The sequence below is a fragment of the Colletes gigas genome, unplaced genomic scaffold, assembly GCF_013123115.1.
Source record: "Colletes gigas isolate AHSC1104 unplaced genomic scaffold, ASM1312311v1 Colletes_gigas_Sc00021, whole genome shotgun sequence".
NCBI lineage: Eukaryota > Metazoa > Arthropoda > Insecta > Hymenoptera > Colletidae > Colletes > Colletes gigas.
In genome coordinates this window covers 2758389-2771425 of record NW_025106650.1, presented here as the reverse complement: position 1 = coordinate 2771425, position 13037 = coordinate 2758389, and the positions used below count along the sequence as shown (strand labels likewise).

General features: G+C 36.6%; 2 protein-coding genes and 1 long non-coding RNA gene across 5 annotated transcripts; 2 read left to right on the top strand and 1 right to left on the bottom strand.

The window, feature by feature from the left end:
* LOC122401095 lies at positions 1-2545 on the top strand. The gene is made up of 3 exons (XR_006259418.1): positions 1-645; positions 810-1003; positions 2359-2545. It is a non-coding gene; the product is annotated as an uncharacterized LOC122401095 (long non-coding RNA).
* Positions 2546-4838: 2293 nt separating this feature from the next.
* Positions 4839-8508, top strand: LOC122401096 (protein phosphatase PTC7 homolog). Its single transcript, XM_043403032.1, has 5 exons — positions 4839-5352; positions 5644-5823; positions 5908-6106; positions 7491-7747; positions 8230-8508. The coding sequence occupies exons 1-5, from the start codon at positions 5127-5129 to the stop codon at positions 8277-8279; spliced, it is 912 nt and encodes a 303-aa protein (XP_043258967.1). The 5' UTR covers positions 4839-5126; the 3' UTR covers positions 8280-8508.
* On the bottom strand, positions 6409-12358 carry LOC122401097 (derlin-2). 3 transcript variants are annotated; one of them, XR_006259420.1, is made up of 7 exons: positions 12097-12358; positions 11934-11999; positions 11678-11845; positions 11100-11222; positions 10856-11019; positions 10624-10779; positions 6409-6910 (listed from the first exon to the last, which is right to left on the bottom strand). XR_006259420.1 is itself a non-coding variant. In XM_043403033.1 (6 exons), the coding sequence occupies exons 1-6, from the start codon at positions 12187-12189 to the stop codon at positions 10677-10679; spliced, it is 717 nt and encodes a 238-aa protein (XP_043258968.1). In that variant the 5' UTR covers positions 12190-12358; the 3' UTR covers positions 10321-10676. The 3 variants fall into 3 exon arrangements, 1 of the variants encoding a protein (XP_043258968.1); XR_006259419.1 differs by lacking the exon at positions 6409-6910 and adding an exon at positions 8632-9528; XM_043403033.1 differs by lacking the exon at positions 6409-6910 and having other exon boundaries at positions 10321-10779.
* Positions 12359-13037: the final 679 nt, after the last annotated feature.

Sequence of the window (13037 nt, the reverse complement as noted above, 5' to 3'; positions counted from 1 at the left end):
CTGGAATTTATGTCGGCGACGACGGAATTACGATAGGCAAATCAGACAATATCAGGTTTCATTCCTCCGCGAGTAGTCTTATGACTTAAATATGCACTTTTCTTTTGCAGGAAACGACATTTTTCTGCTTGAAGAGCCAGTCCGGCGTTTTGCTTCCTCGGAGGAAAAGATATCAATGATAGGGTTTTAGCACCTCGCCAAAGTGCCTCTCTCTTTTCATTTGTTCGATGCGAAACGCTCGCTAGGCGTAACCGGCTGATATCTTAACGTCCTACCGTCGCTTTTCAAAATTGAAGAACTGCGTTTATAATAGAACTACCCGATCCGATTTTCGTTAATTCTTGATAGTCTACTATTCTCGCAAATTCTACAAATAAATTCGAAAGAAAGGCATTCGTGGACCGGATGATCGGCTAAACGCGCGGTTTCGCAATCAATCTACACATATAACGGAGAGAGACATGGGGCGACCAACTTTTCAGAGTATATCTCTTCTTTCGGGTTCCGTTCCTATCGCGCCTCTCGTTCGTTTCGAGCCTCTTCATAGAGGATGATCGTCCGATTCTGTTGATAAATTATCATTTTTCCCTGGGGCCGTACGAACAGAGGAAGACGTCGATCGACGGTTACCGCAAATTTCACGTGGTAAGATATATTTTATAAATATTTATCAAAGTTTAGTCAGCATTTTTTTTCCCAGCGTCCCTTTTGGTATGTTCCAAAACTACTTTACTTCCTTTTCCTCCTTTTGCATAAATTACTTTAATATTAGTCAGTGGGTCTGATTTTAATTCTTTCTGTTTAATTAGGTTAAGTTGGGAGCCGGTGTCGACCAGAAATTCAGCGGAGCCGCGGTGGAAGTGATTGTGGGTCAAGGAGATGGTTGGTAATTGCGCGACACGATTCAAACCTGTTTCGTAACAAATGCAGTGGACTCGGCGCGAGGAATCAGGGGTTCCCTCCATATCGCGCCCGTTGACGGGATCCCCTTGGAGTTTAAAGGGTTAGCCCCTAGGTTCGCGGAGAGTAAGGGAGCCGGGGGACGCGTATCCTTAGGGACATGATCGAAGCTGTTCCGACGGCACTGTCTTTCCGTGTGTCCCGTTTTCCTGCAATTACTACACCTGATTTCCTGGTGAGGTGGTACATTAAACCGAGTGTTTCTCATATTCAAACTCTCTCTCTATCCCAGACGCAATATCAATGGCTTTCCTTAAATTATCCTCCCTCTCCCTTATCATTAATGTCCTAATATTACTATCACGCAGCCCTCTCCTAAAACCCATTAAAGCTGCCCGATTCAATAGAACCCTGACACCTATAAACTGCTCCGTATCGAATTTTTCCTTAGCTGCTTCCGTACCTCTATTTAAAATCTCGTTTACCCTACCCCCATAAACATCAATGCTCTCATTATCCTTTTGACGTGGACTCCTTAACTCATCATAAACGCGATCAATATCGAAAGACCGGGCAAAAGCAGATTTCAACGAGCTGATCAATTCATCCAACGTAGTTGGCTCATCGCTGTTAGATATCAGCTGATCCGCATGCCCCTCGATTTTATTACGGATCAAAGCGAGTAAGTTAATCCTATTTCCGGGCTTAACTCGTGAGTCTGCGAGCTTGCACTGGTTAACAAATTTAATTATTGAGCAGGACTTCCCATCAAAGCGCGGAACCAAAGCATTGGCTAAAGTCAATGGCATAAATATAGTCTCCGTGGCATCAGAAGGTAACTCGGTAATTTCCACGGCATCTGAATCCTCTGAAGAAGTTGACTCATTACCGAGGAGAGATAAATTAGCTCTGCGAGTAGGGGTTCGCGTGGATATTGCGCTCAATTCATTCGACTGTAAAGAAGTTGAAGAAGACCCCGGTGCATGTAACTCTATCGCTAAATCTCCCATCTCACACGCACTACTACCACTCAAGCCAGCCCTATGGTTTTGTCTAGCTTTTACGAATCCGGTCTTGTACGGCGGCATTTTGAAAGAATCTAATCTATGCTTACCACGTAAGATATAGTTCCTTATAATTATAAACTCTTAAAATCAAAACTTACGAACAAGGTGATGTATAAAAGTCAGCTAATATTCCGGAAATACACTAAGGTTACGCCTCTAGGATGTCTTCCATAGTTCATACATCCGCACTCGATGTGTAGGTGTCCCAATGTCAATCCTCAGGTGAGCCCTCACCGGTCCTTTGCCTGGAAGATGATTCCTCTGATTCACCGAATGCGCTGGCTCCTTGGCTCCTTGGAAGATTCCTCCTCTCGTCCGTCGAAAGTATGGATACGAACTCGTAATCGTCAGCAATACGTACTTAAATACCAACAGGTGCTTGTGATTTCAGGGTTAGCGAGCACGGCCGCTGAAACCACCCGTCTCCGGCATCCACCCTTGCCCTCAGGGAAACCGTGCAAAACCCAAGGGGGAGAGGTTGCACTTTCGCGTTGGTTACACTATTATAAACTGCTGTTTATCAACGTCAGCTCACGAGTCTACGAAAATCACAGTTCTACAAGTGCAGACTGTATATACCACACACACTCACAAGCCGGCAAGGTTAATCACTCAAAACATTTGTGAAATTAATGCGTATATTTTCAAATAATCCCACCGCTGTCACCAATTTTGTCGCGTATTTTAGCGGGGAATTTAAGATAAGAACGCGGGTTGGTGCCCGTGGAGCGCAGAACCGCTCTGCTTGTCGGAGTGTGGGAATTTAATAAAACTAGACAAGAGAACTCTTTCGTTAGGTAACTTCGTACTCTATTCTACTGGTCCGAAGGCCGGTTAGAGACGCAATGACATAAGAAAAATCGTAGCGTTTCGAAGTCTCCTCCGAGGTCCTCGCCGAAGTCGTTGGCCAAATCCTCCTAGTCCTCCCATAGATCCTCGTAGTCCAATCAGGGTGAAGGACGCATCAGATCCAAGCGGTAGGCCGTCCTTCCGATGCACGCACGCCCCCGCGAATCGGCGTCTAACTTTCCCTCCGTCTTCGGGTGGTGGTGGGAACTCGGTGGAGTCGCGCTTTTCCGTTACACAGCGGGGTGCCTACGTGGGAAGAGAAAATAGGCTCTGCTCCGAGGATCGAGAGAACAACCCTTGAAGGAAATTTATGACTTCCTTAGCGTTGCCAACATTTCTGGAGTCGATCGACGCTCCTAAGACTAACAAAAGGACAAGGCCTTTTCAAGAGGTTACGTGACTTACAAGAAACTCGCGATTCGTTTCGGGGTCTGCTAATTGGTGTCCTCTTCCTGTTTTCGAGCTCTACCCAAGATCTTTCCCACGCGTGCCACCAGCATCGCGCATCCTTAACAATATTCTCTCAATCACGCATAACCATCCGCTTTTGAATTTCGCTCCTAATTTACCTATCGATTATTATATTTCTGGGGCTACGTTCGCGTGGTCACGCAACAATGCCAATAGCAGATCCAGTAGCACTGCTTACCTGTCCGATAGTAACCTAAATAATTCGATTCGCGTAAATTACATATTTATATATGAGCATATTCGAAAATGTTTATCGAATATAATATTAAATGAGCAAGGAGCCTATTAACGCGACGTATCGACCACAAGGTATAGTCCCTTTCACGTGTAATACTTCAGAAAAAACTATAAAACAAAAATAGTATCGAAGGAAAAAAACATTGTTAAATTACAAATTGAGTTGGCCCACAGTTTGAGAAACACTGGCTTAAACAAAGACGGTAGATTAATTTAAAATATCTAGTAACTTTATTCCAGTAAGTTCTTTCTTGCCACCTATCGGTTTAAAGTTAAAGATAAGACGTATAGTTGTATAGATAGGTAGAATACTACCGTAGTCCGTAGTACCGTACAATACTGAAGACAGTTCAGGTTAGTTTCAGAGATGCCAGAAGTGCACCGAAGGCACTCTCTCACACTATGCCAGATCATGCGTACGTGAGCTCGTAAGTTTCGGAAAGTCGACAAAGGCAAACTGACGCATGGCTCTCTTTCTCGATTCTCCGAAGCTGCCCGAAGTAATTTCGGACCGCCTCGTGGGAGTCGAGAGAGAAAGGCTCACATTTGCCTCCTTGCTCTTGAACAACTGAAATCCGACCTCTAATGTAATGTATAAGATTTCATTTAATTTTTTCTTTTCTAGAGAAGATAGAGAAAAAGTTTATTTAATTTTTTTTACATAAAATTGAACTCTTCCTAAGATTTATATGAAACATTTAAAAGATTTTTTATAAATTATGTCTATGTATCGGAACAACTATAAAACAAGAGGTATAATTATTATTATCCATGGGCTGATTATAGTAAAAGTCTAACTGGACTTTGAAATGAGCCATTTATACTTAATCGTATTAATAATATACATATGTACGCTCATACGTAGGAATAATAAAAAAAATTTCTTTTTTTTCAATAATTAAAATATGATCAAGGGGTCTTAAGACGTGTATTTCCGTAAAATAAATTTTACAAAATTTTATTTTCATTATGGGTACTTTGTTTATGTGCGTCTACATACATAGGTCGGAAAGTAAAAGTGCCTGGACAGTCGAGAGTCTCAACTCGAGATTCCAAATCATATGCCATTGACGGGAAGTCGGATTTCAGTTGTTCCAGAGCAAGGAGGCAAATGTAAGCCTTTCTCTCTCGACTCCCATGAGGCGGCCCGAAATTACTTCGAGCAGCTTCGGAGAATCGAGAAAGAGAGCATGCACCAGTTTGCCTTTGTCGACTTTCCGAAACTCCACGAGCTCACGTACACGTGATCTAGCATGTGTGAGTAGTGCACCCGGTGCTGAATCTGGCATCTCTGGTTAGTTTGCGAACAGAGAGCTGGTAGGGCAGTTAGTTTGTCAGTTTGCATCCTAGGAAGAAGATAATTTCAGTCGGAATCGCGGTCACCGATCTTCGAGCGTGGATCGGAAGTTGTGAACAGTGCGACCGATGTTGAGCGCAGCGTGGAAAACCGACGACAGGTTCGATTAACGCTGCACGCATCTGATGACGGAATTACCTAGAAACATGCCTCCAATACGCTTATGAATCGACTGCACGATTCATGCAGATTCGTCGTTTAGTTGTTAAAGATGTGCGCCGCGAAAGTTTGAGCCTCGCTGTACGATGCAGTCCATTTATTGGACCGGGAGGCTGTTGTCTCGAGCGATATGGAACGGCATATCAAATTACACAGCATGCGCCGATCCTAACGTGAATAAACATCGCGAAGCATCTTTCATTTCGGGAGTGTGTGGTTTTCCCAAAGACTTCACACGGGGACGTATTCGCAAGGGTCAGTTCGGTGATGACGCTTGGTTCAGTGCCAAATTCAAGGCTGCCGAAGTGATAGGTAATGTCAATCCATTGGGTCATCCCTAGTGTTGGGATACAGTCAGTATGTACTTACAAATATCAACCGATCCAATACTCACAGTTCGTTTTGTTAGAATCGGGTCTTAATCGTTCAAACAAATACTTAGTACGGTACAACTGGATTCGATGTATACAGTGAGTACATACAAGGTTATCCTCGTGTATTTGCATAATAACTGGACTCTTTTTTCCGGAACAAATCGCGTCGCGAAACTTGTTTAAGGAATTCTATTTTTTGTGTTATTCAACGTTTCTTTTAATTCTTCAGGGGTAGCAGATGGTGTAGGTGGATGGAGACTATATGGAATCGACCCAGGAGAATTTTCTAGCTTTTTAATGAGAACTTGCGAAAGACTAGTCTCTATGGGCAGGTTCACACCCTCTGAACCGGCTGGTTTATTAGCACGTAGTTACTATGAATTATTTGAAAATAAACAACCCATATTAGGTATGGCATACAATGTTTTTTTTATCAGAATCTTTTTTATAAAACCTTTACAATTATCGAGATACTGAGAAAAAATTATTTTAGGTAGCAGCACTGCATGTGTTATAGTCCTTAATAAAGACACAAGCAGCATTTATGCAGCTAATATCGGCGATAGTGGTTTTGTAGTTGTAAGGAAAGGGGAAGTTGTTCACCGTTCTTCTGAACAACAACATTACTTCAATACTCCATTTCAGTTGTCTCTTCCACCTCCTGGACATTCTGGTCTAGTACTTAGTGACAGGTATTAAATTTTATGTATACAAATACAACCAAGAATCTACAGTAGAATATTGATTGTAGGAACACAAAATAAGTAATATGCCCGTAATATCTCAAGTTCTACTTTATCAGTATTTATTAGGGTCGAACATGACTTGAATCAGCCCGATTTAGTACGGCAAAAATATCCCCGCAATACAAGATTGAGGTACCCGAACATTACAAATTTTCGGATTCTCGACTCGGCCCGACTTCAATACCCGAGCCTTGGATCTGGTCGGATTTCGAAAATTATAGAGTGAATCGTAATATATGGTATAAATTATTTCAGAAAAATTCTATGGTTCGAAATAAGGCGAAAATTAAGAATAATGAAGCTTCCCGCGCAATTTCTTTGTCTTTCTTCTTTTTGAATTAATACAATCTCATATCACGTATATACAGTACGAAAGTATATCCAAATCTGAAAGAGTAAGGTGAAAGTCCCATTGAAAAGTCATTAAAAAAATCATCATATTTATGTTTCTATAACCGTTTGAGACCCCGCCCGATCCGAATCCGAAATATCTGATACCCGACCATCCTTACTATTTACACTTTCAAGCCTGTATCTATCGCACGTATGATACGATTGAATACGATTTAGCTAGTGCGTTTAACCATTAATCTTTTTTTTTTACTTGTGCTGAAGTCCAAGTCGTATTCTATTGCACACATATTTCATAAATTTGCAACGCCAATTTTCTCGAAAACGAGGCCTTTTCTACGTGTTTTTACATACACAATCACTCTTTGCCCGGTTGTGGCACTTGTTCCACTCCACCTTCTATAAATTTCATTCACATTATAAATAACAAAAGTAAAAGAGAATTTGCTGAAATTGGAAGGAAAACAAAATATTATTGCTTCCGAAAGACCAAACGATTAGGAAAAATATGATAAATTATACCAAGTAATACGAGAAAATGGATATCGTAAATGCAAAGCGTTAATATGCCGAAATGCGCGTTTCATATTTCATTAGTACTGTAACATAGTTGTACCTATTAAATTTATCGTTTTTTCGCGCAATAAGCATGCAACTTTCAAGATTACCGTATCTCCTGACATTTTATTAGGTTGTTGCAATTTTGATTTTGAGATTTGTCTTCCTTTTAATTCATGTAATCGACATTCTACTGTATTGTGAATTATATTGTATTACAATACTTTAACCTCTTCAGGGACGAATTTTTTTTTTCTGGTCTATTTATTATTGACAGTAACTATAATTATAAAAAAAAAAAAAAAAACTAAACGTCCACATATGTGGCCAAGGGCGTGAAGAGGTCAAAGAATCAAGAAATACTTGCAGATGGATTTCTAGGTAAGACCACCAATATATATATTATATGTTTTTGCTTTAGTCCAGAATCTGCAGATACTTCGAATTTTGGAGTCGAAGATGGCGATGTGATTCTTTTGGCGACGGACGGGGTGTTCGATAATGTCCCTGACCAATTGCTTATCACTGAAATGCGGAAAGTTCAAGGGGAACGAGATCCTATTAAAATACAAGGAGTTGCCAATTCAATAGCCTGGATGGCTCGTAGATTAGCTTTCGACAGCGCATTTATGTCTCCATTCGCACAAAGTGCTAGAGAGAATGGAATTGACACTGTAGGTATGTAAAAACTATCGATGCTCGTAATATTACACTAAACGGCTTGATACAATTTTTGGCAATGTTTATCAATACATTACAACAATAATCGTGAATTGGTCCAATGATCTTCGATTACTTACAATACGCATAATTTTTAATAAAAAATATAATCAATTTATTTATAAGATACATTTCACAATTTCTTATATATTATGCATGTACGTATCTCTTATACTTTGGTGATGGCTTTGTATTAACGTTGATTTCCTTCTATGATATCTTAACTATGTTTTAATTCTTATAACTAGAATGAACAAATTGTACAAATGTATTATTTGATTTGAAATTTCTGATAAAAGCAATGTCTCGAACGAAATATTCTAATTCTATTTACTTCTACTGTTAGTTAATTTTAGACTTAATTATTTACATTTACTCTAGGATAACTTAAATGAATTGAAAAATACGTTTTTATCCCCAGTGTGTTTTGTATTTTTTAGGTGGTAAACCAGATGACATTACAGTGCTTTTAGCAACGGTGGCAATATAATAAAATATGTACAATAGAGTCTTGATCATTGTATTATAGTCCATGTCATTGCGTATATGTACCTAGTTATACATCATTATATCTTGTTATAATAATCATTTATTATTTAAATCTAAATAAATGGTTTTTGTAAATCATTTTCTGTTTTGTAATTCTTCTTCATAGACACTATGAGAAATACCAAAAATTTGCGGGCAAATTCAATATTCTTTAAATATACAACAGAAAACATCAAAAGTTTAAAAAATTTTTTTCTTTTTTATAGAGAATGAAATTATAACTATTCACTATATGGCACAACAACAACATATAACCATGCAACACTGTAATGCGTTACAGATAAATGCTTGTTATCTTCATTTGTACAATAAGTATTCAAAAAATTATAAGAAAACCCAAAAAGAACTATCATAAAAATGAAATGTATTTAAAATTTAAATCGAAAATTAACTAAATGCGTTAAATCTTTTACGTAAAAAGATTCAATACACATTAATGATATACAATGTATACAGCAGTAATGTCAAACTAAATTCAACTATTTATTTACTTGCAATGATCATATAAATAACATTTTTATCTAGTATTTACAGAACGATTACTATCCGGTAAGTCATAAATAACCATCCAATGGAAATTCATTGCAATGCTTTGGCTTTTTACCGTCGTACATTTTGTCGCAACAAGTTTAATCAATTTACCGTTCTACATTATGTCAGAATGTATTCATTTGATTGAGAATATGAGTACATCACAGTATAACATGCGATATGACATTTTAAAACAAGCAAATAACCGCCACGGTAAACCCCATTACGTAAAACACTGTGAATGATATTTATCGCATCATAATATCAACAGTGGAAAGAAAAAAAAAAATATTAGTTCCCTGATTAACAACTACATTTATCTAGACGTAATACATATAACCCGATGTACCTAAACAAATGTATTCATTTATATCGAAGTATATACATATAATATCCTTCGTAACTCGTTACACTTCGTTTCTCATTCATGCGCACAAGTTACAAACACCAACAGCAAAGGGAATGCTATTTTACATTTCATTAAACATTCTCTGGTCTTCTTGAAATTATAACTTATATATACCTTTTAATATTATTTTTTATCAAATGCCCATAAAAAAAACTGATGTATTTTATTGTTAGTAAGTTCTGTGCATTCTGTTATCGAATGTAGTACCAAATGTACTGTTATGTAATTGATACAAAGTCCAGGGACTCGTCTAAAATAGCAGAATAAATAAAAATATTTACATCTCTCATTTGCAAATAGATTTACAATAGAATTTTTTGGAATCAGGGGTTTCAATTTCATAGTTTTGTAAAGAGTAAAAACAGTACTTCGTATTTTATGATATTAAAGGAGTCTTCTACTTTGAACAGTAAAAAAAATTTACGAAAATCGATATTTTAAGTTTTACCATTTTCTTAAATTTTAAGCTACTCGAATTCGTTTAATACGGACATTGCTGCATCCTTACTAAACAAAATGCTATTTGATTTTTACTTTTTTTAAATCAGCTTGTATAACTTTATAACCTACATTTTTTTTTTTTTTTTAAATGAAAAAATTTGTGCGTATAGTCAAAGCATGAATAAACACGCGAGCGAAATTCCCATCTCAAAAAGTTTTATGGTTTTCTCGAAAAAAATTCTCGGGAATGACCTTTTTTCGACTCGGAAAATAGAAGACCCCTTTAAAATGTTTTCTAAACAAAATGCGTAAAAAAAAAAAGGATAAGTTTTCTATGTTTCATTAAAATGGGATATTATGTCAGACACAAGATTGTAATTAAAATTTATACTACATATTAATCAGGGAAACAGCATTAAAACGAAGTTACCGATACATTAAATACATTTATCAAGACTAATTTCGCACAATAATATAAAATAATCAAATTTAAATTACTTTTGCTTACGTATTTAAAATTTTGTACTTTTTAGACATTTCAAAAATTATGTCCATCATAATCTCTATAAATAAATGGAAATGTATATCTCAGAATGTCTTTTTTAACAAATTCACCGCCCGTATGAAATTAATTTTGTGTATACTATATTCGTTTCTGAAAATCGTGAATATTATAAATATATCCCAATAATCAATTATTTGAGAAATACTGTTTCTATTTACAATTACAATTTATCTGTTGCATGAAAAATTGTAACCCCTGTAAAAAATTGGAAGTCTTATAATTATTATAAGTTTCTCATTACATTTCATATGGTATTATAGATAATAATTACATATTCTTGTTAGCAACTGGGAAAAATCAACGAACAATGTTGTATATGTAATAATATAAAAAATTTACTTGATATGCCAATTGGTAAGAGACGATTTGGAAGCAGGACTTCAAATTTAGAATCACTGCACATTGGCTTCTTGACCCCAATTGAATCCACCCGGACGATCTTCGGGCGGTGGCGTATAGTCTGGATCTTCTGGATGTGCGTCAAATAAAGTCTTACTACAAACAAACGGTACATGCGGCAGTATTTTCATCAAACTGTATCATTCATCGCGTTGTGATCGAAATAACTTACAGTATTTGCGGAGTCTTAAGAACACGAAAACCTCCTCTTGAACGTGGAAATACATCCTCCGCGAAGTAGTACATGTGTCCTACAGCCATTCCAACTAGATCTACCCATATTGTATTACCAAGAAGTATAGAAAACCCGAGAAGCACCCACGGCAAATACGGCGCCTATCATAACGAGTATAAACTGTACTTAATAACGATCCGTTTATTTGCATACAACATAAAAATAACAAATTTATACTTACTTGAAAGTTTATAAGTCCAAAGAAGTTTAACCTAACGAAAGGGTTTCGCCTTGACCAAACATAGACTAACATAATTGTAAACGCATGGCCCAGGAACATTACATTAACAAAAAACGCAAACATCTATGACTAGTTCAGGAATTTTTCAATTTAATACATTGTATAGTCTTTATAATTAATGTAATACGCAGTAATGATTCTTAAAATAAAACCTAGACATAATTTGTAAGTTGAATATTTTTATCCCTTCTAACTGGGGAGATCTTCCTTGGAGCCAGTGAAGGCAATGATTTTTTTTGTTCAATTGCTCTCACTCTGTTCTTTTTTTTGGTTGTCTTCAGTTTAAGACTCATTACTGTACGGTGGATCACAGAAATATTTGTATTCCTTCAATTGCTGATTTCAAACAGTCGATATCTTTTCGGAATAAATATTATTGGATCCTTATAGACAATTAAGTTTGGGCCAGATATTGCTAGATCTTTTTTTAAATATCGATTGTCTAAAGTCAGTGGTTGAAGGTATATTAATAATTCTGTAACTATTTGTAAATGACAAAAGAAGCATTAAAAGGATACAATCATGCATATGGCTCCAAAAATGAACATCATTACAAAGTCGGCTGTCCTTCTGCGGAATGATCCTTCTTCCAACATTCGACAATAACGATACGTGAAGATCATGTTAAAAAAGAAATTGAAACCCATATTTCCAAAAAATAAAAATGTTGTTATTAATCTCCATAGCTGAAAGAACATTTGGATGGGTAACAATAATTGCTAATTGTTTAGCGATTGTTTGTCGGACGAACATTACTCTACACTGTTTGTTTACCTGATATTGTTCGATTATTAGTGTAGGATTGAAATACAACCGAAACGGTGACATCAAGTCTAGTTGCTAAAATAAGAAAAGTAAGATAACCTTATGGTTATTTTTCAGAAATATGTATTCTATACACGTGGAGGAATTCCTCGAGGAAAGCTATTTTACAAACCACAGCAACAGTCGTGATGACACAAGCTGTTGTGTAAGCTCGTGTCACCACAGGCATTTGCATGTACTCCTGCCGAAACATTTGATAGGCCATTAGTGGATTATTACGATCTTTTGTACACCCAGAGACCAATATTGTTTCTAAACTCTTCCTCTTTACAGCTTATCATCACATGTTGCTCGTCACTGTGCGTTACCTAAATTTAATCGTTACCCACATCACGACAAATTTGTTATGTTCAGTTTTGTACACGTAATACGTGAAACTCGTCAGAATCGAATAACGCTAATCTCTCGATTTCGCTTCGCTATCGATAACGATTTCGTGGTCAATTTTCTAGTCGCAAACATTTAACGACGATTCGTTTATTTTCCCAGCAAAATTATAACGCGAGACAGAAAAATAGACAAAATAAATACATAACACAGCATTTCGATAATTCTGAAGAGAATACAGGCGCCATGAAAGTATGTAAATGGTAAAACCCGAATAGTGACGATTCGTCTTGAAAAAAGAAGAAAAGTCTAAACTATGAAATAAAGTTTGTTCAATTTGTTTTTTTTTCAAGTCGAATCCCATTATTTCAAGTTGAACTCATATTTTAGTTATTTTACTTCATGCAAATGTGGAAGTATTTAAATATTGATGCTCATCACTTAAGTTTATTACGGTAATGTACATTATATAAACTTGTTTAGAAACTAAGGATAATCGCTACAATAATATACGTTTCATTGTTAGTAATATCGTAGTGAATATTAAATGTGTTGTACATATTTTATCCTTTCAAAAAATTTATCTGTTTAGTATTGTGCTGCTCTCTATATACATTTGGAATGCATGAATTCCAGTACAGTTAGATTGCGATTCCTGTGAATCTTTACTTTCTGCGTTTATTGCACAAATCCCTGATCTTTTCTTCTTTTCGGCGGATCGCTACA